This window comes from Hemiscyllium ocellatum, chromosome 43 (genome assembly GCF_020745735.1).
Source record: "Hemiscyllium ocellatum isolate sHemOce1 chromosome 43, sHemOce1.pat.X.cur, whole genome shotgun sequence".
Lineage (NCBI taxonomy): Eukaryota > Metazoa > Chordata > Chondrichthyes > Orectolobiformes > Hemiscylliidae > Hemiscyllium > Hemiscyllium ocellatum.
Window position 1 is genome coordinate 34,463,915 of NC_083443.1, and position 26,824 is coordinate 34,490,738.

General features: G+C 40.2%; 1 protein-coding gene across 2 annotated transcripts in view; it reads left to right on the plus strand.

Moving 5' to 3' along the window:
* The window catches only part of LOC132834988 (serine-rich coiled-coil domain-containing protein 2-like), a 636,764-nt gene that overhangs the window by 445,663 nt on the left and 164,277 nt on the right, over nucleotides 1-26,824 (plus strand). For both annotated transcript variants that reach the window (XM_060854168.1, XM_060854169.1), the window contains exon 8: nucleotides 21,903-21,971. In XM_060854168.1, the coding sequence (XP_060710151.1) occupies nucleotides 21,903-21,971 (69 nt within the window). The remainder of the gene's footprint in view (nucleotides 1-21,902; nucleotides 21,972-26,824) is intronic.

Below are 26,824 nucleotides of genomic sequence, written 5' to 3' on the forward strand. Positions count from 1 at the left end.
TAGTGCAAGGCAGTTAAGTCAGAAATTCTCAAGGTCAAGACAGATCACTCTTAAAAGGTTGGTGTGATTCTCCAAAAGAAAGAGTTTCCTCAAAAAACACACAAATCTCTGTACATTCATAATGCATTAGCGTTACTGAAGTGTCTTTCTGTTCAGTATATTTCCCACGTGCTCCTCATGTTAATAAAAGTAAATGCTATCAAATATCAGACCCAGAAAAAAATTCTTTTTCTTTTATTTTTACCACTTTGTATGATAGTTCAACTTACGATGATTCTCTCCTCAACCTTCTTCACCACTCCACACCCACCAACTGCAAATTATCATGAACATGGATGGTTTCAGTCAAACAGAAAGCAAAGTCCTGAGAAAAAGCTAGAAATAGTGAGCGAATGTGGCAACATCTGTGCAGAAGAGAGTTAATGTTTCAGATCTGTAACCTTTCATCAGATGTCAGTTGAATTTGCTCTATAAAAAGATAATCCTCCACTTGCCTGCAGCTGATGGTATTTAACAAATTTGACAGTTTAGCACACCATTTTTCAGCTTTTTCCACTGAATATTGGTTATGCAGTTTACATTTCTCCCACATTGTCATTTTCTTCTCTACATTTGTATTTCTATCTACAAAATACACACAGTTTTTGTAACACTTTTTAGTTTGAATTATCAGGCCATCAAATTGTTAGAAATAATGATCAACCTTGTTTAACTGTTCAACAAGATGAAAATGTTGACCATAACATGCTTGAGGTATGAAGAAAAAAATGTATAAATTGCATGTACCTTCAGAGAATCATTCAAGTTGGTGATTTGATTAGGCAGCTCCAAAAATATTGAACAATAAAACTGCAGGTCTAAAAATTAGACTGGTAACAAAGTGATTTATTTCGATATAAATCTGCATCACGTGTACTACTTTAGGGCACATGTAGTTCTGAGTTGTCGAATATGTGTGGTTTATAGTTCTGCACCATGACAACCAGTGAGTCAATAATCAGTTTACTGAACTTCGAATACACTGAAATTGCAGTCAGGAAGTGTGGGGTCGCTTTGATCCATATCAGTTTTCTACTGCTGCTGCCTGCTGGTTCTTCATGATTTGCAGTTTGAGAAGAACAAAATGAAAGTTCGGAATTCTGTACTGTTATTCCCCACAGTCACTCCTGAATACTGAAGTAAATTAAATGATTTATGCTGGATCCAGATTTTGAGCCAATGCCCTCCATTTCAAACCAATTATTATGGTCCATTTGAATGTTTAGTTTAATTTTATGCTATTTATTGCCTGAGGTAGTGATCAAGCGTGGGGGGTGCATTCAGTAAGACAGAGCAGGTGCTAATCCAAGGAAGGAACATTTTCGATTTGTGGTATCCACAAAAATGTACCAAACAACACTGAAGCTGTTAGGCTATTGAATGTAATTTGAATAAGAAAATAGAACAATAGAAAGGAAATCTGATCAAGAACTGACACAATTGCACATTCCACTGTGGAATCAAGTATTTGTTTCATGGAAACTTTATGAAATGGCTATGTTAATGGAGTGATGTAAATATGCATTGATGAATTGTTGAAAAATGCTGTCATCTCCTGAAATAGAGTTTGATCGCAATATTATTAGGTATACAGGGACTGAGGTTTGATTTTCCACTGTAGAGTCAAATCCTGTTGTAGTGTGGAGCCTGACTCTGAAGTTGCCCCTATTTCATCACATTTACCGTTAAAGGACAAGGGTTACTCTTTTAACTTTACTGTGGAATCTCGATGAAAAGCAGGTTTACTTTGTGAAAACCCACCAGAAGGAGGAAGAAACTAGAACTTGAGGCCACAATACATGTAATGGCCACGAGGCATGGAAAGGAGTAACTTTCTGAGATTTTATTTGGATTTTATGTTGTTTGTAGTTAAATGACCTTGTAACACCAATAAGAGAACACTACATAGTTTTGCTTGTGAGCTTTGAGTTCCCCAAAAAATAGATATATTGTCTGCGATATAGCACTATCCAGGACATATTTTTTAAAAATGTAGCCTTTACACTGGCTGGGTTAAAATATATTGACCATTCCCGAGGAAGTAGTAATGAGCTGCCATGTAAACCATTTTAGTTCACGGGCTATACGTAGTTCTACTCAGAGTGTTTTTCAGAAGGGAGTTCCAGGATGTTGAACAAGTAAAAATAAAACAACATTTGTATGCTTCCAATTCAGGAGGTCAGTGGCTTGAAGAGAGACTTGTGGTGGTGATATTCCCATGTATTTGCTGCCCTTCTCCTTCTAGATGGAAGCAGTTGTAGGTTTGGAAGGATCTTTGGTGAACTTCTGCACTGCATCTTGTAGATGATACACTCTGCTGCCAATCTGCAGTGGTGATAGAAGGAGTGAATGTTTGTGAATAGCCTACCAATCATGTAGGCTCCTCCGTCCTGGATAATGTCAAACTTGTTGAATATTGTTCAATCTACTCTTGTTCGGGCAAATGTTAGGTTTTTCATTGCACTGCTGACTTGTGCCTTCTGGATGGTGGAGAGACTTTGAGGAGAAAGGAGGTGAGTTATCTGTTGGTTTGGAGTGTAGCTTGTTCTGTTTTATAGCTTTACTGTTTGACACTTCATGTTTATGTAAGAACCCACACCTGCCTGGATTACATCTCTTCCCGCCCTACCTCCTGCAAAAATGCCATCCCGTATTCCCAATCCCTCCACCTCCTCCGTATCTGCTCCCAGGAGGACCAGTTCCATCACAGAACACACCAGAGGGCAATTCTTTAGAGATCGCAATTTCCCTTCCCACATGGTCAAAGATGCCCTCCAACGCATCTCGTCCACATCCCACACCTCCGCCCTCCGACCCCACCACTCCAACAGTAACAAGGACAGAACCCCCCGGTGCTCACCTTCCATCCTTCCAACTTTCGCATAAACCAAATCATCCGCCGACATTTCCACCACCTCCAAAAAGACCCCACCACCAGGGATATATTTCCCTCCCCATCCCTTTCTACCTTCCGCAAAGACCGTTCCCTCCGTGACTACCTGGTCAGGTCCACGCCCCCCAACAACCCACCCTCCCATCCTGGCACCTTCCCCTCCCATCGCAGGAATTGCAAAACCAGTGCCTACACCTCCTCCCTCACCTCCATCCAAGGCCCCAAAGGAACCTTTCACATCCATCAAAGTTTTACCTGTACATCCACCAATATAATTTATTGTATCCGTTGCTCCCGATGCGGTCTCCTGTACATTGGGGAGATTAGCAGAGTGCTTTAGGGAACATCTCTGGGACACCGGCACCAATCAACCAAACCGCCCTGTGGTCCAACATTTCAACTCTCCCTCCTACTCAGCCGAGGACATGGATGTCCTGGACCTCCTCCACCGCTGCTCCCTCACCGCCGCTCCGTCACCACCGCTCCCTCACCACCCATTGCCTGGAGGAAAAATGCCTCATCTTCTGCCTCGGAACACTTCAACCCCAGGGCATCAATGTGGACTTCACCGGTTTCCTCATTTCCCCTTCCCCACCTCACCCCAGTTTCAAACTTCCAGGTCAGCACCGTCCCTATGACTTGTCCTACCTGCCTATCTTCCTCTCTGACCTATCACCTTCATCCCCATCCCCATTCACCTATTGTACTCTATGCTACTTTCTCCCCACCCTCACCCTCCTCTCATTTATATCTCCACCCTGCAGGCACTCTGCCTCTATTCCTGATGAAGGGCTTTTGCCCAAAATGTCGATTCTCCTGCTCCTCAGATGCTGCCTGACCTGCTGTGCTTTTCCAGCACCACACTGATCTAGAATCATGTTCATGTATGCCTGGCATGCCTTCCGCACTCTTCATTGAGCATGGGTTGATGGTCATGGTAGAATGTGGGTTATTTTGGTCTATATGGTTGCAGATTGTAATTGAATATAATTCTGCTGCTGCTGATTGGGCCACAGTGCCTCGTAGGCCCCTCCCAGTGTTGGGTGATGGTCAGGATAGTTGGGGAGTTGAGAGATGAGGCTTGTTTGGCATCAGATTGAGTGGATGATTTGTTCTTGTGCTGTAAATACCATGTAAGGTAGTTCATTATGTGAGAGTTTTAGTTTTCGGGTCAGTCAGTGATGATCTGGGCATAAATTACTGTTGCATCCTCAATGTTTTCCTTTGTTTAACTTTCCGCTGAAACTCAGTTTTATATTGGTAAATGTAAAATCAGTCATAAACCAGGTGATCCAATTGTGTTTCAGAACATAATGTTCTTTTTAAAGATTGCAGTAATAAATATTCATTTTTGTTGAAGAGAGTTGTAACTTGGTGCAATTTGACTAATACATCTGAAAGTTGGCTTATCATAAAAAAATTAAGTATCTAGCTCACTATCTGTGAGTAATCAAATTTTAAGTGATTTAAAATAATTAAAAATACAATGTATAGCCATTCGATCCCCAATTGGTATATAAGTCAATTTCTTAATAAATTTCTGAGTGCTACAATTTTAAAAACTACCTCAAAGCATTACAAACAAGGGTGATTCGCCAAAAGCCGCAATGCTGATTACTTCAATTTAAAGGCACAGCCAATGTTGTTCATCTTGTACTTTATAGTTAAACCTGTATAACAAATTGTGAAATATGATTTCCATTGTATGTAATGTGCTCTGCACATTGTTCCATCTATTCCTGTGATTTGATTAACTTTGGGTGAACTACAGTAAAAATTAATACAGAACCGTGGAAATTCCCAGCCACTGTCTTTTTTTACTATAACACATAGTGTGTGTGTACAAACATTGGAAAGAAATCAGATTTCAAAATGCACCAAATCATAAGCAACGTCTTCCTTAAACACTGATAGACTGCTCCAAGAACATTTTGCTGCTTTTCCTAATTGAGCTGACAATATTTGGCAGAACCTATGAGGGCATTACTTATAGTTAGCAAATTTCACAAGAAGCAGTTCTGATTCATTTACTGTGAACCTGTTTTTTTCTAGTTGAACTGGTTAAAGTTAGAATGTTGGCTAGGACACTGATAACTCTATACTGTTAAAACTGATGGCAAGGGATCTTCAACATCCGCTGGGTCACACAGGAGAGCTGTGACTTGATTGTTCCTCCAGTGGACAGTGTTTTCCCTCATGTCACACTGCATTGTGCTGGAGTGTCAGCACAGATGATATGCTCACATGTTGTTGTGGGGCTTGAAACCGTAACCTCTTGATTTTAGCTCCAGTGCTGTTCGTCCTATGTTACTGAAAATAAATCTCTAAATACTGCTTTGTGCTGTGGTGTTGCCTTGTTGGGAGTGAAGTTCAGGTATAATGTTGAAATCGAGAGTTCTTAAAGAGCACAGATCTTGGATCATGCATGCAGCTGTAATTTAGTCCCAATTTAAAGACTTGTTTTGAAATCTTGATGTATTCTATTACATTTGGTCAATGAGCAAACTTCACGTCAATGTATAAAGGAAACTTGTAAAATTGGTTGGAGTGGAGGAAGTTTTATACTGTTTAATTTGTAGGATTTTGACATTGAGGAATTCTAGGAGGTTGGAGTTATAGAGCTGTACAGCACAAAAACAGACCCTTCGGTCCAACCCGTCCATGCTGACCAGATATCCTGAATTAATCTGGACCCATTTGCTGGCATTTCACCCATATCCCTCTAAACCCTTCCTATTCATTTACCCATCCAGATGCCTTTTAAATGTTGTACCAGCCTCCACCAATTCCTGTGACAGCTCATTCCGTACACATACCACCCTCTGTGTGAAAATGTTACCGCTTAGGTCCCTTCTAAATTTTTGTCCTCTCACCTTAAACCTATGCCCTTTGCGTTTGGACTCCCCCACCCCAGGGATAAGACTTTGGCTATTTCGCCTATCAATGCCCCTCACGCTCCAGTGAAAACAATCCCAGCCTATTTAGCCTCTTCCAATAGCTCAAACCCTCTAACCCTGGCAATATCCTTGTAAATCTTTTCTGAACCCTTTCAAGTTTCACAACATTCATCCTATAGCAGGGAGACCAGAATTGAATGAAGTATTCCAAACATGGCCTAACCAATGTCCTGTACAGCCGTAACATGACCTCCCAACTCCTGTACTCAATGCATTGGCCAAGAAATACAAGCATATCACATGCCTTCTTCACTATCCTGTCTACCTGTGACTCCACTTTCAAGGAACTATGAACCTGCACTCCAAGGTCTCCTTGTTCAGCAACACTCCCCAGGACCTTACCATTAAGTGTAGAAGTCTTGCCCTGATTTGCATTTCCAAAAAGAAGCATCCCATATTTATCTAAATTAAACTGCAGCTGCCACTCCTCTGCCCATTGGCCCATCTGAGTGAGATCCCATTGTACTATGAGGTAACTTTCTTTGCTGTCCACTGCATCTCCAATTTTGGTATCATCTGAAAACCTACTAACCATATCTGCTGAGTTTCAGTAGACAGTTTCCATTATAAATACAGAAATTGACAATGAGTAATTCAATACAAAAGTGTGATGATAACAAATCAGATTTAGTAGACCGAAAATGCTCACAATGTAACATCCTTAATTCATTATCAGTCTTGTTTCAAACTTGGTCTCTAGGGACCTATGAATTTACTAAGTTGCTGGCTGGCTCATTCCTTTTGGAAACTTTTGTATATTTGTGATGGCCAACACATTATTCTGTCAGAGCATGTTCATTAGGAGAGAGGATCACTATGATTCATATGTTGTATCTTGCATACACTAGAATAGAGTTCCTTATAGAGTGTTAAAATTACAAAGGATTTGTTGAGAGGAAAACTTGAAGGAGCACTTTTAAGATAGAGATCTTCTAAAATTAATGAGTTGGAATATATGGTTAAGATTTGAAAACAAAATTAATGGTTCTTATACTTGTCTTAAGTTTATACGGGGCTCCATGATCCACAGAAATCTTTTATTACAGCTAAAAGCAGGAAAGTTCAGTTTATTTTAAGAATAGATTTGGTTGCAGATATAAATATCCAAATGCTGAAGGATCATGGTTTGATATAGATGTTAATCGCTTGTTTTCTTGTAATGAAATAGGCGCTCTGAGCAGAATGTAAGCTTTGCCTTCTTATTCAGGTAATTGAAACTATCTCCATTATATTTGTGATTGCAGGACCTGGTGCTTACAATACAGCCAGTGCTTTCACATTGCCTCCCTGTGAAATGCATTGTGGTCTAGTTTTGACAAGATTGATTTGCTCGTAGACATTGCCCAGTTTGCCTATTTGCTGGTTAATGATGAATACTAATCTATGACTATGATGTATAAATGACAAAAAGTCAAGTGAGTGAAATCGCAGTGAAAGGATCAGTTTGCAATCTGTTCACGCAAAGCATACCCTGTGGGAGGGGACTTACCTCATTTCTCACCTGTATAAATGACTGACTAATCAGTTTGTTGTTTTGCTAACTGTCCATGCCTGAACCTTTGTTATTCACTAGCCACAGGCAGCATCAGGCGGGTCAGTTCCGCTGGCCCTGGCCCAAATGTTTCCTTGGTTGTTCAGTTCACTGCTGACAACAAATATCTTCCAGTTCGAGGTCGGCCTTTTACTATTCCTGCCCTATTTTGTCATCTGCTTCTTGCACCTGTGAAGAAAGGAGGAAAGGTTGGGGCATTTGGGTGTGTAACTGGGCATTGTTGCTCTACTTATAAAGAGGAAAGTACAGAAAATGTTGGAAGAAAGTATTGATAAAGGTAAAGTCCCCATGGTCCAAGAGGACCATAGGGTTACATTCTCATTCGAGAGAGAGCAGACTGATGATGGTTTAACCTGAGGATCATCATCTCTTTGGTGAGGGAAAAGGTTGAGAAGGCAAGTCCTTCATAGAAACTGCAGCCAGAGTGGGAATTGAACCCGTGCTGTTGGCATTACTCCGTATCACAAACCAACATCCAACCAACGAAGCTCATGGACCCCCTTAATACATGGCACATGTAAATAAGAAAAGACAAGTCTTATTCCTGTTTCCTTTCCTCCATTAAATTCACATCATCCAGAACTTTGCTATTTTCAATTGTCCATCGTAACGTGTTCTCTTTTGTCGCAGTGTCAATTCTCCTGGAGTCTCCTTCGTTCTGATAAGCACCAACGTTGCACAAAGGGCTACATTTACTGTCGCTGTTTTTGAATGTTTAAGTGAAGTATGCCGTATTTAGTTTTGCAATGTTGAGAAGACAATATCTTCCTTCAGTTGAAGCAAATGCCAGCCCTGTTTGTCTTTTAAGATCACCATTATGTGCCTTTTGATCTACCTGTCCTACTCAAACTGAAAGACCTGCAAGAGTCGGTCTCCAGTCATTTCAGTTTAAGAAGAAAACCAACAAATTTGCACAGTTGTTATACTTGGTCCCAATCAAAGGCAAACACTTGAATGATGACAAATAGTTTCCTGCAACAAATCACCTGCTCTAGTTCTGAAAGTTTTCCTTAAACCACTCAAACATCGTGTTATGTAACTTGAAAAAGTTTAAAAGCACGTTAAACTCTGAATGTCTATAAGCTATCTCTTACATGTTTTCAGGCAACAGAATACATGAGGGCAGTAGAGGTCAGCTGTAATGCAATTGGTAACATCACAAAGTTCTGGGTTCACTCCTACTCCCATTATGCAGTGAATGGCAGAACTCTTCAGAGTATTGATATGCACAGGGATCTGGATGTGCACAACCACAGATTACTGAAGGTTGCAGTGCAATTAGATAAGGTAGTAAAAAAGGTTATGGCCTCCTTGCCTTCATTGGGGAAGGGCATGGAGTATAAGGATAGACAAGTTGTGCTGCAATTCTAAAGGACTTTAGTTCGGCCACACTTGGAATAGTGTGTAAAATTCTGGTCACCACACTCCCAGAAGGATATGGATGCTTTGGAGAGGATACAGGAAAGGTTTACCAGGATGTTGCCTGGAATGGGTGATTTTAGCTATGAAGAAAGGTCGGATCGATTGTGTTTGTTTTCAATGGAACGCATGAGGTTGAGGGGGCAACCTGAAATAAATGTATGAGATTGTGAATGGTATGGATGGAGACCAAAAGGAACAGAACAGCAGTGGTAAGCTCCAGAGGGGAAGCGAGGCATTAAAGCAACATTTCATTGAGTGTGGCATCAAAGAGCCCCAGCAAAGCTGAAATGGACTGGTTGGATTTAGAACTGGCACATTGAATGATGGTTGTGGAGGTCAGTCTTCTCAGCTCCAAGACATCTCTGTAGGACGTCCTCAGCGACGTGGACCCACATTCAGGCTTGGACTGCTAAGTGGTAGGCAGTGACCATCTTCAACAAGAAAGGGTGCAACCATCTCTCTCTCTCTCTCTATCTCTCTCTCTCTCTCTCTCTCTCACACACTCTCACACACACACACACACACACACACACACACACACACACACACACACACACACACACACTCTCTATCTCTCTATCTATCTCTCTATCTCTCCACCACCAACTCCTCACACCCAATGACATTCATTGACGTGGCCATCACGGAATCCCTCACTGTCAAGATCCTGGGAAATCCATTGACAAGAAACTAAACTGGAATGGCTATTTTGGAAAGTTAATTTATGGGAAAGGGCTTCACTGGTGAGGCCAGCATTGATTTCCTGTCCCTAGCTGCCCTTGAGGAGGTGGTGGTGAGTTGCTGCCTTGAACTGTTGGAGTCTAATATATAAATTCTGTGGCCACAGAAACAGGTCAAAGGCTGGAAACTCTGCAGTGAATATATCTCTTCTCCTGACTCCTCATAACCTGTAAGCATCTACAAGACACAAATCACGAATGTGATGGACTACTCTCCATTGATCTGGATGGGTGCAGCTCCAGCATCACCCAAGAGTATCGACATTACCCAGCGCTAAGCAATCTGCTTGATTAGCACACTATCTGACACCTTTAATATTCCTGCCCTACCCACCAATGTACAGTGGCAGCAGTGTGTACAGTCTACAAGAAGTACTGCAACAACTCACCAAGTCTCCTTAGACATCCTCTTCCAAACCCACCACCCCTATTATCTAGAAGGACAAAGATAACAGATATATGAGAGCACTATCACCTAAAAATTCCTAGGAGAAAGTGAGGACTGCAGATGATGGAGATAAGAGTCAGAAAATGTGGTGCTGGAAAAGCACAGCAGGTCAGGGAACATCCGAGAAGCAGGAGAATCGGCATTTCAGGCATAAACCCTTCATCAGGAATTCTGATTTGGACCAAATCACAGTTCCTTCACCTTTGTTGAATCAAAGTCCTGGAACTTACTCCTCAGCAGCATGGTGGGTGTCTCCTACACCTCAGCCTAGGTTTGTTCAATATATCGCATCAGTCTTTGACATTATGATATTTTGCTATAAATGCTGTGTCCTATGATTCTGCCCCACTAGCTACCTGACGAAGGAGCAGCACTCTGAAAGCTAGTGCCTCAAAATAAACATGTTGGACATAGCATGGTGTTGTGTGATTTTTATCTTTGCCTACACCTCAAGTTCATGAAGGCAGCTCACCACCACCATAATGCTGGCTGAGTAAAGAAATTTCAAATATTACCAATGTGTCGTGAACTGGGAACCATGTTAGCATCTAATAGCCAGCAAACCTTGAGACCATTAAACTGTCACAGCAAATCTCTTTTGTGAATACTGTCAGTGTATGGACTGTTCCTCCTCATTCTTATGTTTGTTTACAGTCAGGTATGTATCATAAACATTCAGCTCCTATGTGACCAGGTCTATAGCATCTTCCACAGCTCCGAACTGTCATATTAAATAAAACAAAATGAAAATTCTACCACAGGTGGCTGCCACTTACTTTAATCTTGTTCAATGCAATAACCAAAAATTTGCATTGTAATCAGATGAGCTTGGCATAAAGGTTTCTGCTGTGAAAAATAGTCAAATACAATTTTGTAATGAAGCTTGCTGGTTTGCATTCCTCCCTTTTATTGCTGTTTAATAAAAGATAAAAGGCAAAGTTACCATAATCTTAGTGGACCAGTGGACTCTCATTAGAGAGAGATAACTGGGGGTGGTTTAATCTGAGGGTCACCATGCCTCAGGCGTGGGGAGAGGTTAAGAGGTAGGGTCTGCATGGTAACCTGACTGATGTGGGAATTGAACCCATGCTGTTTAATGAGGACGACTATTTGGTCATTTTTATGTGGGTGCATCAATTCCAAGAGGTCATCAGTAAGCTGTGTGCACCTCTTGTCAGTGTTTCATTTCCCATGAAATGAAAATGCACAGAAGGTCCCTCAGTATCTTTACATTGTATCAGGTCTTTATCTTAAAAAAAAATTGGTAAAAGCTTTACATTTGGAACATTAATGAGTATTTCTAAATTGAATAATGGAACTGCACATTGTTCAGCACTGTACACAAATCCTCGCCAATCTCACCAATCTGTCTCCCAATTCTGATACCAATGGTGCACTCAAACATTTTCCATTATCTTTCAGCATTTGTATTTTTCAACTCTTATTAACAGCTAATGTGAACAATGCCTAAGGTGTTGGAATATTTCTGTCTTCGTAATCAAGAATGTGCAGAATTGAAGTTTTTTTCTTAGTTGATTTTGTCATAAAACCATTTTTTCCTCTCTCAGTTTTATTTTCTGTCTTAACTTTATGAGATTGTTTACAGTACAGACTGCATAAACATCCTGAGAATGTGATCAGTGTTTGTTCTTCACATGAGATATCTGATGAATCAGCAATAATTTGAAATGGAGGGTGTAGTCATAGCTAATCGTGAAGCACGATAATTATTTTCATGAGAATACTGGAGTGACTTATGACTGACTAAGTAATGAAGAGTTGCAGTCAACAAGAGAGACTATTTATTCAATCTTGCTGCTGGCTAGAATCTATTTATACTCATAAATTATCATTTGCCATGTCTATGCAAAGTATAAATGGAACTGATTTATAAAATTGATTCAGTGCATGCAAATTCTTTCCTTCCCTGTTCTACCGTCAGTTTATTTTTATTCTTGCTGTAGTTCCTTTTAATCTAGAATCAAAAATCTAGCCTCATGGCAACTACTCAACTACTGTTAATTGTTTTTAAAGATCTCACCTGGATTGTTACTGTGTTTTAGGGGAGGAAATTTGTCATCTGTATGTGGTCTGGCCTACATGTGACTCCAGACTCTCATCATTATGTTTGATTCTTAACTTTCCTCTGGGCAATAAGGGATGGACAATGAATGCCGACCGAGCCAGCAATGCCCATGTCCCATAAGCAATTTTTTAAAGAAAGCTATTATCACCACAACAAATAGCCTGGTTTCAGACTAGCACTCATGTGTCATTTGACCTGCTGTTTATAGAATCATAGGATCTCTACAGTGTAGCTAGAGGCAGTTCGACCCATCGAGTCTGCACCCACCCTAACCCCCATAACCCTGCAACCCAGCATTAACCATCGCTAATCCACTTAGCCTGCAGATTCCTAGACTGGTGAAATTTAGCATGGCCAAATCACCTAACCCTGCACATTTTCGGATATCCAGTTGGACTATGACAACTTTATCTTTACATAGAACATAGAACATAGAACATTACAGCGCAGTACAGGCCCTTCGGCCCTCGATGTTGTGCCACCCTGAAGCTAATCCCACCTACATTATTCTATTTACGTCCATATGCCTGTTCAATGACGACTTAAAGGCACTTAAACTTGGCAAATCTACCACCGATCCAGACAAAGCATTCCACACCCTTACTACTCTCTGAGTAAAGAAACTACCTCTGACATCTGTCTTATACCTATCTCCTCTCACTTTAAAGTTGTGTCCCCTCATGTTTGCCGTCCCCATACTTGGAAAAAGGCTCTCCCTGTCCACCCTATCTAACCCTTTGATTATCTTGTATGCCTCTATTAAGATACCTCTCAACCTTCTTCTCTCTAACGAGAACAGCCTCAAGGCCCTCAGCGTTTCTTCATAAGACATTCCATCCATACCAGGCAACATCCTAGTAAATCTCCTCTGCACCCTTTCCAAAGCTTCCACATCCTCCTTGTAATGCGGTGACCAGAACTATACACAATACTCCAAATGCGGCCGCACCAGAGCTTTGTACAGCTGCAGCATAACCTCCTGGTTCCGGAACTCAATCTCTCTATTAATAAAGCCAAAACACTTTATGCCTTATTAACAACCCTGTCAATCTGGGTGGTAACTTTCAGGGATCTGTGTACATGGACACCGAGATCTCTCTGCTCATCTGCCATTAGCCCAGTACTTGCATTCCAATTACTCCATCCAAAGTCTATCACCTCACACTTGTCCACATTAAACTCCATTTGCCACCTCTCAGCCCAGCTGTGCATCCTATCTATGTCTCTCTGCAATCTACTACATCCTTTGTCACTATCCACAACTCCACCGACCTTAGTGTCGCCTGCAAATTTACTAACCCACCCTTCTAAGCCCTCATCCAGGTCATTTATAAAAATGACGAACAGCAGTGAACCCAACATTGACCCTTGCGGTACGCCGCTAGTAACTGGACACCAAGATGAACATGTCCCATCAACTACAACCCTCTGTTTTCTTTCAGCAAGCCAGTTACTGATCTAAACTGTTGTGATTCTGTTCGCCGAGCTGGAAGTTTTTGTTGCAAACGTTTCGTCCCCTGGCTAGGCGACATCATCAGTGCTTTGGAGCCTCCTGCGAAGCGCTTCTTTGATGTTTCTTCCGGTATTTATAGTGGTCTGTCCTTGCCGCTTCCGGTTGTCAGTTTCAGCTGTCCGCTGTAGTGATTGATATATTGGGTCCAGGTCGATGTGTTTGTTGATGGAGTTTGTGGATGAATGCCATGACTCTAGGAATTCCCTGGCTGTTCTCTGTCTGGCTTGCCCTATGACAGTGGTGTTGTCCCAGTCGAATTCATGTTGCTTGTTGTCTGTGTGTGTGGCTACTAGGGATAGCTGGTCGTGTCGTTTCGTGGCTAGTTGATGTTCACATATGCGGATTGTTAGCGGTCTTCTTGTTTGTCCTGGACATAATAGTTTGTATAATAGTCCTCTGCATTTTTACCTTTATTATTGACATAATGTAATGGCTGTTTATAAAATGTTAACCATTTTGCTTTTCAAATACTCATAAAAATTAGGTACTCACATACTGAGTATATCTGCAGTTACTTATAAAGGAACATTGGAAACTTATGAAAGTTGGCTCAGAGTCTGTGTCTTTTTCATATTCTTTTTAACTGGGTGAGATTCTGCATATTCTAAATGATATTCTTTGCAGTTTATTCTGATGGCTGTGTGAATTCTAGACCCCCATTAACTACAGTGGAAAGAAAGAGCACATGTACAAGAGAAATCAATATCACAAAGGAGATCCATTATAGAATGGGGAAAAGAAGTGACAAATACGAGGCTGATAACAGGAGAAATGCTGAGGAACATTGATAACATGAAAAGGAGTGTGTTCACGAGGGAGGAAGAGGCAGAGTCAGAGGAGTAAGAGGCAGATATAATTGATGCGACTGATGCAAAAATAACAAGTGAAAGACAGAAACATTTGTCTGTGAGCAATGACACAGGAGAATAGTTGAAAAACAAACACAGGAATTAGAGCAGGTCACTCTGCATTAAAGGAACACTGGGCCAACCTACCTCTTTGACTAAAGTTTGGAAAATATGACCTAATAACTTCTTTCTTTGGTTGAGTGTGATCGTTGTTTTCTACCATTTCCATGAAGGACCTTGAGCCATTTCAATCTGACTAAACATGATATAACTATATATATTCTTATATAACTTTGTCATAGAATTAAATCATCATGTTGTCTCAGCATTGAAAGAAATGATAAGTTCCATCAATGTGTTGTAAAGGAAATACAGAGGAAGAGTCAATTTACAGAAAATATACTACCACTGTCGTCACCAGTCAACAACATTGTTGTGATTCGACTTGTATAATATGAGGTACTGGAGTTTGTTTCTGCTTGGCATCCCAATCAAAGGGAATGTAACTCCTCACTGTCTGAAGCTGCTGCAGAAACATGGTTCCTCTATAGATATGAGATCCACACTGTTGAGTGACAGAGAACACGGACTTCCACACTGTCTGACTGACAGCTCCTCACTTGTAATGTAAAAAAAAACCAAAAGAAATGGTTTGAAAGGATGCCTCACAGAAATTGTGTTTAGGTATGTTTCAACACCATGAAGAAGTTTCACTTCAGAACTTCAACTTCAATTAATTAAATCATAACAGACCACTTATAAATTAATGGGTCAGAATCTTATTCCAGAAATGAAAATATATTGAGCTCGTGAAAGTTAATAAATGGATGGTGGGGGATTTGACGCAATAAATTCAGACAAGTGGGAAAGAAAATAGATGACTCACCAAACCTAAATGCTGTGAATATTTCTGTAAGCGTAGAAGTATATGTCAATGAGTACTTGAGTTAGATCATTCTATGAAGGTCACTTAAGCATATGGCACTTCTCTTAAGTTTATTATTCATGACAAGTTATGCACAAAGAAACTGAATTTACTTGATAATTTTATTAGCATTATAGCTGTTTGAGTTCGGTTGCATAATTATTGCAACCTAAATATCCAGAAACAGTGCTTGACAGACGTGCCACCAAATAAAAAAATGAATGCCAAGCTAAAAAGGGATATTTTGAAAGGAGAAATGGGAGAGGGGTGAAAGAGATGAAATAAATGTTTCAGAGAGTAGCGTGGAAAAGATAGATTGAAGGAAGTGAGAGGTCAGGTCAGGGCCAAGAAGATGAGAATTTTGAATTGGACGCATTGAGGAACCATAGTGGGTGCACAAACCATGAAACATATATGCACACTAAATGGATGGAATTTATCTGACTTTGGCAGCTATAACTTGGATCAGGAGGTAAACTTGGTGTTAGTCTTTCTTTCTCTAGAAAAAATAGAGCAGGGTGCAATCTAGCTTTTCACTAAAGTGAGAGGCATGATGAAAGCGGATGGAATCAAACAGCAAGTTCCATGCCAAAGCCGGCTGGTAGTCTTATTACATTTTAAATCTTTGATCTGATTGGTAGAAGGCATTTTAAATTGGGGGACTGAAATTACCCCAAATAGTCTTCTGATTTGTACAATGGATCTCTAAATGTTTCAAAGTAAAGTCGTGTATGGGTGTTTATTCTACTGTTTGAGTCAAAATTTAAAATTTGCAAATGCTTAAATGAATGGATTTGGACCATCTCTTTGAAATATGAAACTAAAATCTTTCTACAGGACCATCTTGAGTTAAATAATGACATCTGTTTAGTATCATGGAATATGAAGGATAGAGATGTTTACTCTCCATCCCTCGTTGTCTAAAAGCTGTTTCATTGAAATGCTGCATTCCCACCATGATGTTGGAGAGGGAATTTGTTATTTACCTTTAATAATTTTGATTTATTGTTCTAAGATGTATAGACTTTAGTTTCAGTCATTGAGAAATAGTGTGAATTTTTCCATCTGTTAGAACCATAGCTGATTTTTCACTATTTTTATTTTATTCTTTTATCAATTTTGGTTTGGAGCTGTCAGATGGGAGCTGGGAGCTAAAGATGAGTTTTGGAGAATGGGTGACAGCTTGCATTAAAAGGAAAACAGACCAAACAAGCTTTTGTTTATTGATAAAGACCAGGCCTGAAAGTTAATTACAATTCAGTTCCTGATCAAAAGATTCTGCAGATGCTTCATTACCGGGGAATAGCAGTATGTTTGAACAGAGAGCAGGAGTTGGCTGTTAACCAGGTCAGAACCTGGGAATTGGTTCCAGCAAGTCTGGGAAAGACCTTATGCTCAGGGAGACGGCAGATGTTGAATGGTAACTGGCACCTTGTGGGGGGGATGGTCAGTTTATCAGGGAGTGGTCAGTGTTTACATTGGATTTTAGACTCTGGTTTCTGTCGAAAAAGGAATCTGACTGTTGATGCTACAGCGTGAAAATTTAGAAGTTCCCCATCTAACTTCCCATAAGCAGCTCTTGGAAGCTGAGAGAATAGAGGATGAAGTTGTAAGTATTACTGCCTCTATCTAACTGAACTGAAAAGGTGACACCAATCAGTATCTTCAAAAAATCAATCAGGAAGCTATCACCGAGGCCTCTGGAACAGCGCATTGTAATCACTTCAATAATCTGGCCAGTTGTTATTTATTTGTTAACTGTGTTTGTTTGTCTGTCTGTCTTTTGTGTGCATGTGGCTAAAAACAAAGCTGATTTGGTTTAAAGCGTAGACCAGTTCAATTACAGTCGGTTCTGCAGTAACACGTGTTTCTTCAATGCAAATTGACTTTAATGTGATTGAAGACTTTAGACCATTATTTGTAGAACATAAACTTTTCTTACCTATATTGGCTATAATACGATTGTGGCCCCGTTAGTTTAAAAGACTTGAAATGCGAAATTACATGAGAACTGAACTATTGCATTATATTAGAACCGACCGTACTTTGTTAAATATTACTGTGTTAAAGATACTGTATTAATAAATAGCTTAGTCTTCTGTTTAAATCGAAAACTGGTTATTTGAAAAAGTGGCTAGGAACCACTGGGTCAATTTTGAGGGTCTTTGGACGTTTTCACTTTATTGTGTTTATAGTACAGAGGTAGAAAGGCTGATTCGATTCCGTTATCTGCCTTCATGTCATAACACATTGCTCTGTTTAATATGACATGATATTTTTAAATATGTTGCATCACAATTCATTTTCACTTTTTACCATTTCAATATGAGAAACTGAACTACAACACGCTGCTCCATTTGGAATCCTGTGAAAGAACAATGGAAATTTGCTCACGACTAAAATCATTCATCTGTTCAGCCAAAAGGAATGAGCTACATCTGAATAAATTGTAGAAACTCTGTCAACTCTGCTCCAGCATCTGCATTCCTCATTTTCTGCTCCTTGTGGTGGCTTCCACCATGCTATTTTAACAACAAATTATAAAAGCGATAGATTTCATAAACTTCAGATTAAAGTTAGAAAGGAGATTCAAGAGTTTCATGACCAATGTTTTGTTTAGAGGATATGAAGCTGTCTTATTTTTCAATCCATCGATCTTACACGCACCTCTCTAGTCACAGGGCGAGCCCATATCTATTAATAGAAGGATAGAATGGTTATAGTAAGATGACCACTCATGTTTCACCAACTTGTATGCAAAAAGCAATTCACCAAATGCCAGTCCCTGCCTTTATCCTGATGCCCTGAACTTTCTTTGTTTATCAGATAATAATCTTTTTTTGAAAGCAGTGTTTGACCCTTTCTCTGTTCCACACTCAGATTCCTGATGAAGGGCTTATGCTCGAAACGTCGAATTCCCTATTCCTGAGATGCTGCCTGGCCTGCTGTGCTTTAACCAGCAACACATTTTCAGCTGTGATCTCCAGCATCTGCAGACCTCATTTTTTACTCCACACTCAGGCAGTCCATTTCAGAGCACTCGCTTTTCCCATTGTGTCACCTTTCTTTGTTTTCCAAGTACCTTAACTGTGTAGCCTCATTCTCGATTCTTCTACAATGGGAATAGTTTCTCTCTGTCCACTCTGTCTAGACCACACCTGATTTTAAAAACACTGATCAAATCCCACCTTGCCTTTGTCTTCTCTGAGGAAAATGGTCCCACCTTCTCCAATGCATTGAGATAACTGAAATTCCTCATCCCAGGAACCATTCTCTTGTATCCTTTCTGAAGCCTGTCTGACAGCTTCACATCCTTTGCAGTCTGCAGTGTCTAGAAGTGGACATAGTACTTCAGTTAAGGCTGAACGTAGCATCCTGCCTGCCTTCTGCTCGTGCTTATCAGAATTATTTTCCATGATTAGGACAGACTGATCCCAATTGGTTGCTTCACTAACACCACCCAGATTATTCAATCTACTTCTCTCCATATAGATTGTAACTTCAATTCAGGGATCCATTACCTATTAAAATGTCTGGAAAGATTCCTGAGAATTGTTCCAGGGATGAGAAACACAAACAGAAATTACTGGAAAAATTCAGCAGGTCTGGCAGCGTCTGTGGAGAGAGAGCAGAGTTTTCATCCCACAGATCTGGATGGGTATATGACTAGGAACAGTTTAGAGGAAGATGGGCCAAGTGCTAGACAATAAGACTGGATTAGGTTAGGTTATCTAGTCAGCATGGATGAGTTGGACCGAAGGGTCTGTTTCTGTGCTATACGTCTCTATGATTCTAGATGCTGCCACTGACCTGCTGAGTCTTTTCATCAATTTCTGCTTATTGTTTCTGATTTTCAGGAACCACATGTCTATTTTTTTGGTCCAGGGATGAGAAATTTCAGTGATGTATATGGACTGGAAAAATCGGGACTGCTTTTGCTGTGGGAGATTTAGAAAATAATACAAATTTGTTGTCACGTGCACTTCTATGTGAAAAATACAGTGAAAAGTTTTTAAAGTCACCTCACTGCAGAGCATACGTCAATTTGGTCCATTGTTACAACACGAGATAAACCCTCCTGCTTTTAATTTAAAACAACAACACAGAAAAGATTTATTCCATGCAATAATCTGAAAATTTGAGAGGCCAAGAACTAGTTAAAGTAAAAATTAACAACTTTATTTCTTAAAGTATAACAGAGGATAATTAACTAACAACTGTTTACAACTCCTTCCTGTAATCTATCTTTTATCTTCCCTTCTATAATACTAGTCCGATAAAACTCCCAATTAAGATTTACAAAAACAAAACTTCTTATCTCAAAATCAGGCAGTTTCCCTGTATTCCTGTCGTCTTTTCTTCTTCTTGGGGATTCTGCTTCAAAGGTTACTGATCGATAAAGGTACCTTTAAAAGAGCTATTCTGTGGGCAGTTTGTAGATGTTGTTGGCTTGGCGGTTCTCCTCCCAACTGTTTAATTTTCCCTGGTCTTATACCGCCAAAGCATTAGATTGTGTCATTGCTTTTAAGATTGTCAATAAACTAAATTCAAACTTAATTGGAATTTGGTATTTTTGGGGTATAATTTAAACTGATTGGCTGAATTTGAATTTGTTTTTGTCTCATAGCAATTGAGCCAGTGCTATCTGTTCTGAATCAAATGTTACATTGTAAATTCTCTAACAATCAGTGTCCTTCACTCTCTTAAAGGTGCAGTACACTTCCACACCTTCATAACACCATTGATCTGCACATACCCTCAAAAGTGCACCCACATTGAATTTTTATCATGGATAACCTAACTAATCTGCATTGCTCTGGACACTATGGACAATTTTTAGCTTGACCAATTCCCACCTAACCCACATATCTTCGAACTATGGGAGGAAATGCAAACGCATGGAGAACATGCAAACTCCGCACAGACAGTCGCCCCAAGGCTGGAGTCTAACCTGGGTCCCTGACGTCGTGAGGCAGCTGTGCTAACCACTTTGACCCCCCCCCCCCACCCCCGTGCATTTAATGTCATTTTAATAATTTGCAGCTTAGCATCAGTGATTATTGGCTTTCTCTTACTGAAAACATTTTATTCAGTTTGACATTACCTTAAAGTAGTTCCCATGTATATAAGAAAGTGTGAGGGTGTCCTGATTTCACAATTTTAGAGATGCGAATTTGTGATCCTGTTCACTCACAACATCATTTTACGTTCCAACTTCATGCAGCTCAGTACCGTCTTCTCGAGGGCAATTATGATGATGACCAAATGCTGACCCAGCCAATGACACCCACCTCCCACAAGTGAATTTTTAAAAATGTAACTTTATCAAAAGCAAGTTTTTAAAATCAAAGAATTTTGTTGTTTAGAGTCCCAGAGATAGAAGCAAATAAACTGCTGATGAAAGGACAGGTCTGAGTTGATGAAAATGAAATGAGGAAAGAGGAACAAGTCAGCAATTTGGTTTAAAAGCCTGTATTTCAGGTACATTATCGTCCTGTTTTACATGAAAATGTACTGACATGGAAAATGTAATTATTTTTGAACAGTAATTTTTGTCATGACCTGAAATTAGAATTACAATAATTTGACAGTATCCACTTACTGATATACACAAGTGTATTCAACTTTGTGAAATATTTGCTGATCTAAAAGATCCAAGCACATTGGCATCACAACAAACCTGCTGCATTTAAAGGACATTGAGTTATGATTTGTGTATACAATCTCAGTGCAACTTCTCCTCTGACCATGATCTTTAAGAAATAAGGACTGAGGTCATGGACAATGAATTTGCACCCAAACTTTGACAAGGGCAGACCCAAATATTTGTTTGAAATGGGATCAGCAACAAATTGTACTCAAGCTGTATACATTAATTTAAAAAACCCTGGCTTGTGAACTTATCAGGTCAATAATCTAATTGCCAATATTCAGCTTAGTTATTTAAGACAATAACAATGATTACTAAAGGAATACATTGATTATTACAATTGACATATGCATGAAAGGGATGACACTGAGCTACTGTCCTAGTCACCTCTAAATGTTTAGAGTAATTAGCAGTATTTTTGTCTTTTTTGCCCAAGACAAACTTGAAGGGACTCGCTCCTTTAGGCATGTGCAGGTTTCATTCCCTGACATTGTACAATCCTGTTACCTTTATGGAGTGAATGCTGTTCCTTTCCAAGGGTGAGCTGTGGACAGCATATCCAAGTGCAGGCTGTTCTAAATACTGTGTTGGTACATGCAGACGACTGTCAGGACTCTGGACCCTGGAATGATGTCCCTGCCAGCTATGTTCTTGCAGCTTGTTTCTATCCTGACAGAAGGAGCAGGGACTGGAAATTTAAATCTGGATCTTTCTGTCAATGTATTGCAAGTCAAATAGTGCAAACCTTGCAGAGTCATAGGCTGCATTTCTCTAATCTTTCTCTTTGGAAATCAATTGGTTTAGATTTCTATATCAATTTATTTTTCAGAATGACGACAGCTCCCCAGTAATATCACCAATGCAAGAACAAGCTGAGGCCATAAACTCTACAGATAAGGTACAATGTTCATCCTTGCTTCACTTGAAGGGTATTGAATAAAGAGATATATTTATGAACAGTTTATATCAATCTCCTATTACTGAAGCCATTCTGAAATTAAATGTGAAATATCATTTTTCTTTTTGGAAGTAGCTTTGCTCACTGAGCTGAAAGGTTCATTTCCAGACGTTTCGTCACCCTACTCGGTAACATCTTCAGTGGGCCTCAGGCGAAGTACAGCTGAAAATTCCTGCTTTTCATTTATATCTTGGTTTTCTTTGGGTTGGTGATGTCATTTCCTCTGGTGATATTTTCTATGGTGAAGTCACTTCCTGTCCCTTTTCTCAGCCAGCACACACTGCAGCACAAAGGAACTATGCAGAGCAGAGGAAAATCACCTATTCAAAAAGAATGGGTACCCAATGAACACAGTCCGCCGATTTCTCAGCAACAAACCCAAACAAGCTGATAAAACACGTCCAGAAATCCTAGCCACTCTCCCCTATATAAAAGAAATCTCCGAAATGACTACCAGACTACTCAGACCCCTTGGCAACACGGTAACCCACCAACACACTAAAACAGCAGCTAATGAACTTGAAAGACCCTATACAGACAACAAGCAAAACTAATGCAGTTTACAAAATATCGTGCAAGAACTGTAACAAATACTACATCGGACAAACAGGCAGAAAACTAGCCACCAGGATACATGAACATCAACTAGCCACAAAATGACATGATTCTCTCTCACTAGTATCCTCACATACGGATGAGGAAGGACACCACTTCAAATGGGGGCAACACATCCATCCTAGGACAAGGCAAACAAAAACATGCACGAGAATTCCTAGAAGCATGGCATTCCAACTCTCTCGACAAACACATTGAGTTAGACCCCATCTACCACCCCCTGAGAAAAGGAGCAGGAAGTGACTTCAACACAGAAAATAACATCACCACAGGAAATGACATCACCAACCCAAAGAAACCCAAACATATAGATAGAAAGCAGGAATTTTCAGCGGTGCTTCACCTGAAGATGTTACCTAGTATGGTGACGAAATGTCTGGAAATGAACCTTCCAGCTCAGTGAGCAAACCTAAATCCAAAACCTTAACCTGAGCTTCAAATCTTCTCAGAACTCGCTAATATCATTTTTCTTTTAAAGTTTTTAATACAATTCAAATTGTTTAATGTAATACATTGTGGTACAATTCATTATTTCTTTGCACATGTTAATTCATTGTAATTATTTAAATGTTCTAGTTGCTTTCTTTCAAGCAGGAAAGTACTTGCAATTTTGTTTTCTTGGTGCTTATCAAGGAGTAATATAGTTAAAATCATCTTAACTAAATAACTGTACAAATATGTAAGAACGATAGAATCACATTTATATCCATGTTTTTATTGCACTATTATGATTTATAGTCAAGTTGTCCTTCATACTTGGTAACATGAAACACCAGGTTTTCAATAGGTTTCAAGGATAGAACACAGTTCAACATAATTGTATAACCACTTCATTGCATTACCTTTATATAAATCTGGAATTAAATAGTGATTATTTTAAATCTAACGTACCAAACAATATTCTATTATCAGCTCCAGGAGGCGAGTGGAGAACTTAAAAGACCTGAATTTTCAAGGGAGCCCCCAAACACATGCTGTGGCAGGGGCAAGAGTAGAAAATCCATCCATACGTCCCAAAGTGAGAATTTATAAAAACTTCAGCAAATGGCAAGAAATCCCAGCCTAACTGTTCCATTACAAACTGATGGTACTGAATGGGAAGTCGAACTTCATTCGGCTGCAGAAATTTGTGCCCCTTCATTTTCACAGAGTCATAGAGATGTACAGCATAGAAACAGACCCTTCGGTCCAACCTGTCCATGCCGACCAGATATCCCAACCCAATCTAGTCCCACCTGCCATCACCCGGCCCATATCCCTCCAAACCCTTCCTATTCATATACCCAGCCAAATGCCTCTTAAATGTTGCAATTGTACCAGCCTCCACCACTTCCTCTGGCAGCTCATTCCATACCCGTAACACCCTCTGTGTGAAAACATTGCCCCTTAGGTCTCTTTTATATCTTTCCCCTCTCACCGTAAACCTATGCCCTCTAGTTCTGGACTCCCCAACCTCAGGGAAAAGACTTTGCCTATTTACCCTATCCATGCCCCTCATAATTTTGTAAGCCACTATCAGGTCACCCCAGCCTGTTCAGCCTCTCCCTATAGTTCAAATCGTCCAACCCTGGCAACATCCCTGTAAAACTTTTCTGAACCCTTTCAAGTTTCACAACATCTTTCCAATAGGAAGGAGACCAGAATTACACGCAATACTCCAACAGTGCCCTCACCAATGTCCTGTAGCGCCACAACATGACCTCATGTACTCAATACTCTGACCAATAAAAGCAAGCATACCAAATGCTGCCTTCACTATCCTATCTACTTGCAACTCCACTTTCAAGGAGCTATGAACCTGCACTCCAAGGTCTCTTTGTTCAGCAATATCTCTCAGTGGAAATCATCTCTATTTCAATTAGACAAAATAGCCATTTTATGATCAATTGGGCTTAACATTATAAATAGAGTAGTTCTTGTTTCCAAATTGACTTTACATCTTCTCTCTGATGGATGAGTTTTGGTTAAATTACCTCTTCCTTCCCAAGACTTCTTAGGTCAAATTGATTCCACTGTAGGTCAGCGCTCAGGCCTCTTAAATACACAGCAAAAAAGACTAATTAGAAATATCCTCGTAGTGTGTTGAAAGTGGCCCACAGTTACATGTAATTCTACAACAGCTGTAAAACAGTTCCAAACTTCATATCACCATTTGCAATTCTGTGCTACTGCTCTGTAATGTGGTTTAAAGGTATTAGTCTTTATTCCCAGATGTTATATCCCAGCTTCTAAACTGCCTGAGCTTTTCAAATCTCACAAGCTGTCTGGGAACAATTAATTTCAGAAGATTTATTTCTGTGTTGAGATTGCTGCTATATTGTGCCACAGTAGCTTCCTTCTCCTGCTGTACAAAGATACATTTGTCATTTCTCAAGTAGCATTCCTTTATCTCTCGGTCCTCTATTTAATAGATGTTTCTATTTCCCTCTTGTGTCTACCCTTTTAATGCCAATTCATTCACATTTCTTTCTCCCTGCTCATTCCTTTATGTTATTGTAGTCTCTATCCTCAGAGGGATGTTGTTCTGTCAGTAGCTTCTTTTCCAAAGTGTGCATCTATTTCCCTCAACTATGAAGGGAAAACAAACAGTTGATGGCATTCTCATAGCCCGTGTATTTTCCTCTACTCTCACTGACACCTCCCTCAAAATATTGAGCTTAAAGCTCTTATTTCCAAGTAACCTCCAGGTCTTCCCTGCACCTGCCCTCTGCAGTCTCTCCAGGACTGTCTCATTTTCCAGCTGGCATTCAGCACTTTTACACAATTGGTGGCAGAATCTTCTTCAGGAGACTTTTCAACTTTGCTGCTTTCAAACCTCTGCAAACTCGGCCCATTCATCAAAAATAATTTGCTCACCATCTTTAGCTCTCCTTATACTCCAGCTTTGGCATTATCCCTTTGTTTTGGGATGTTTTTCATGTCATTGATGCTCTCACATTGTGGGTAGCTGCTCTTGACAAAATGTTATTTGTCATACTTTATCACTAAGTTTTGTAATTCTTGTCTGATCCCTTAACATTAAACAAAAGATGTTTTTCCCATTTCAACGAATAATTAAGCGTTGAATTTACCGGCTAAAAGTCATATGTGACATACAGAAGCCATTGTCATGATGCAGCAAGTTACAAAAAGCTAAGATAGATTTAATAGGTTTCAGAAATGGTTTTGCTGGTTCGAAAGTCTATGATTTTAAATATACCCATATAACCTTAAACAATAATTCAGAGACCGCTATACATTGTTCTGTACTCTCTTTCCCTCCCTAATTAGCATCTTGGACTGAACCAAGCTAACACAGTGATGCTCAGTGGTATGGCCCTACCTTTGTACCCAAAAAGTCTGGGTTCATAACCTGCGGCTCTTCAGGTTAATTAAAAACCTTGAGGCTTGTTGAACAGTAGTAGTGTCCTTATCTCTGAGCCAGAGGGCCTGGATTTCAAGTCCCAACTATGTGTCATATCACATCTGGATGTTCCAATACAGAGTTGTGAGTGTGGCGCTGGAAAAGCACAGCAGGTCAGGCAGCATCCAAGGAGCAGGAGAATCGACGTTTTAGACATAAGCCCTTCATCAAGAATGAGGCTTGTGGACTGGGGAGCTGAGAGATAAATGTGAAGGGGTGGGGTTATGGGTAAGGTAGCTGGGAATGCAGTAGGTAGGTGGAGGTGGGGGCAACAGTGATCGGGAGAAGAGGAGGGTGGAGCGGATGGATGGGAAGGAAGCCAGACAGGTCAAGAGGACCACATGGAGTTGGAGGCTTAGGACTGAGATAAGATGGGGGAGGGGAAATGAGGAAAATGGTGAAATCCACATTTATCCCATATGATTGCAGTGAACCAAGACGGAGGATGAGGCGTTCTTCCTCTCAGCCTCAGGTTATTAGGGTTTGGCGATGGCGGAGACCCAGGGTCTGCATGTCCTTGGTGGAATGGAAGGGGGAGTTGAGATGTTCAGCCACAGGGCGGTGGGGTTGGTTGGTACAGGTGTCCCAGAGATGTCCTCTGAAATGATCCTCAAGTTAGTGTCCTGTCTCTCTGATGTAGAGGAGACCACATTGGTGCAACAGATACAATAGATGACGTGTGTGGAAGTACAGGTAAATTTCTGTCAGATGTGCAAAGATCCTTTGGGGCCTTGGATGGACATGAGGGGAGAGGTGTGGGCACAGGTTTTGCATT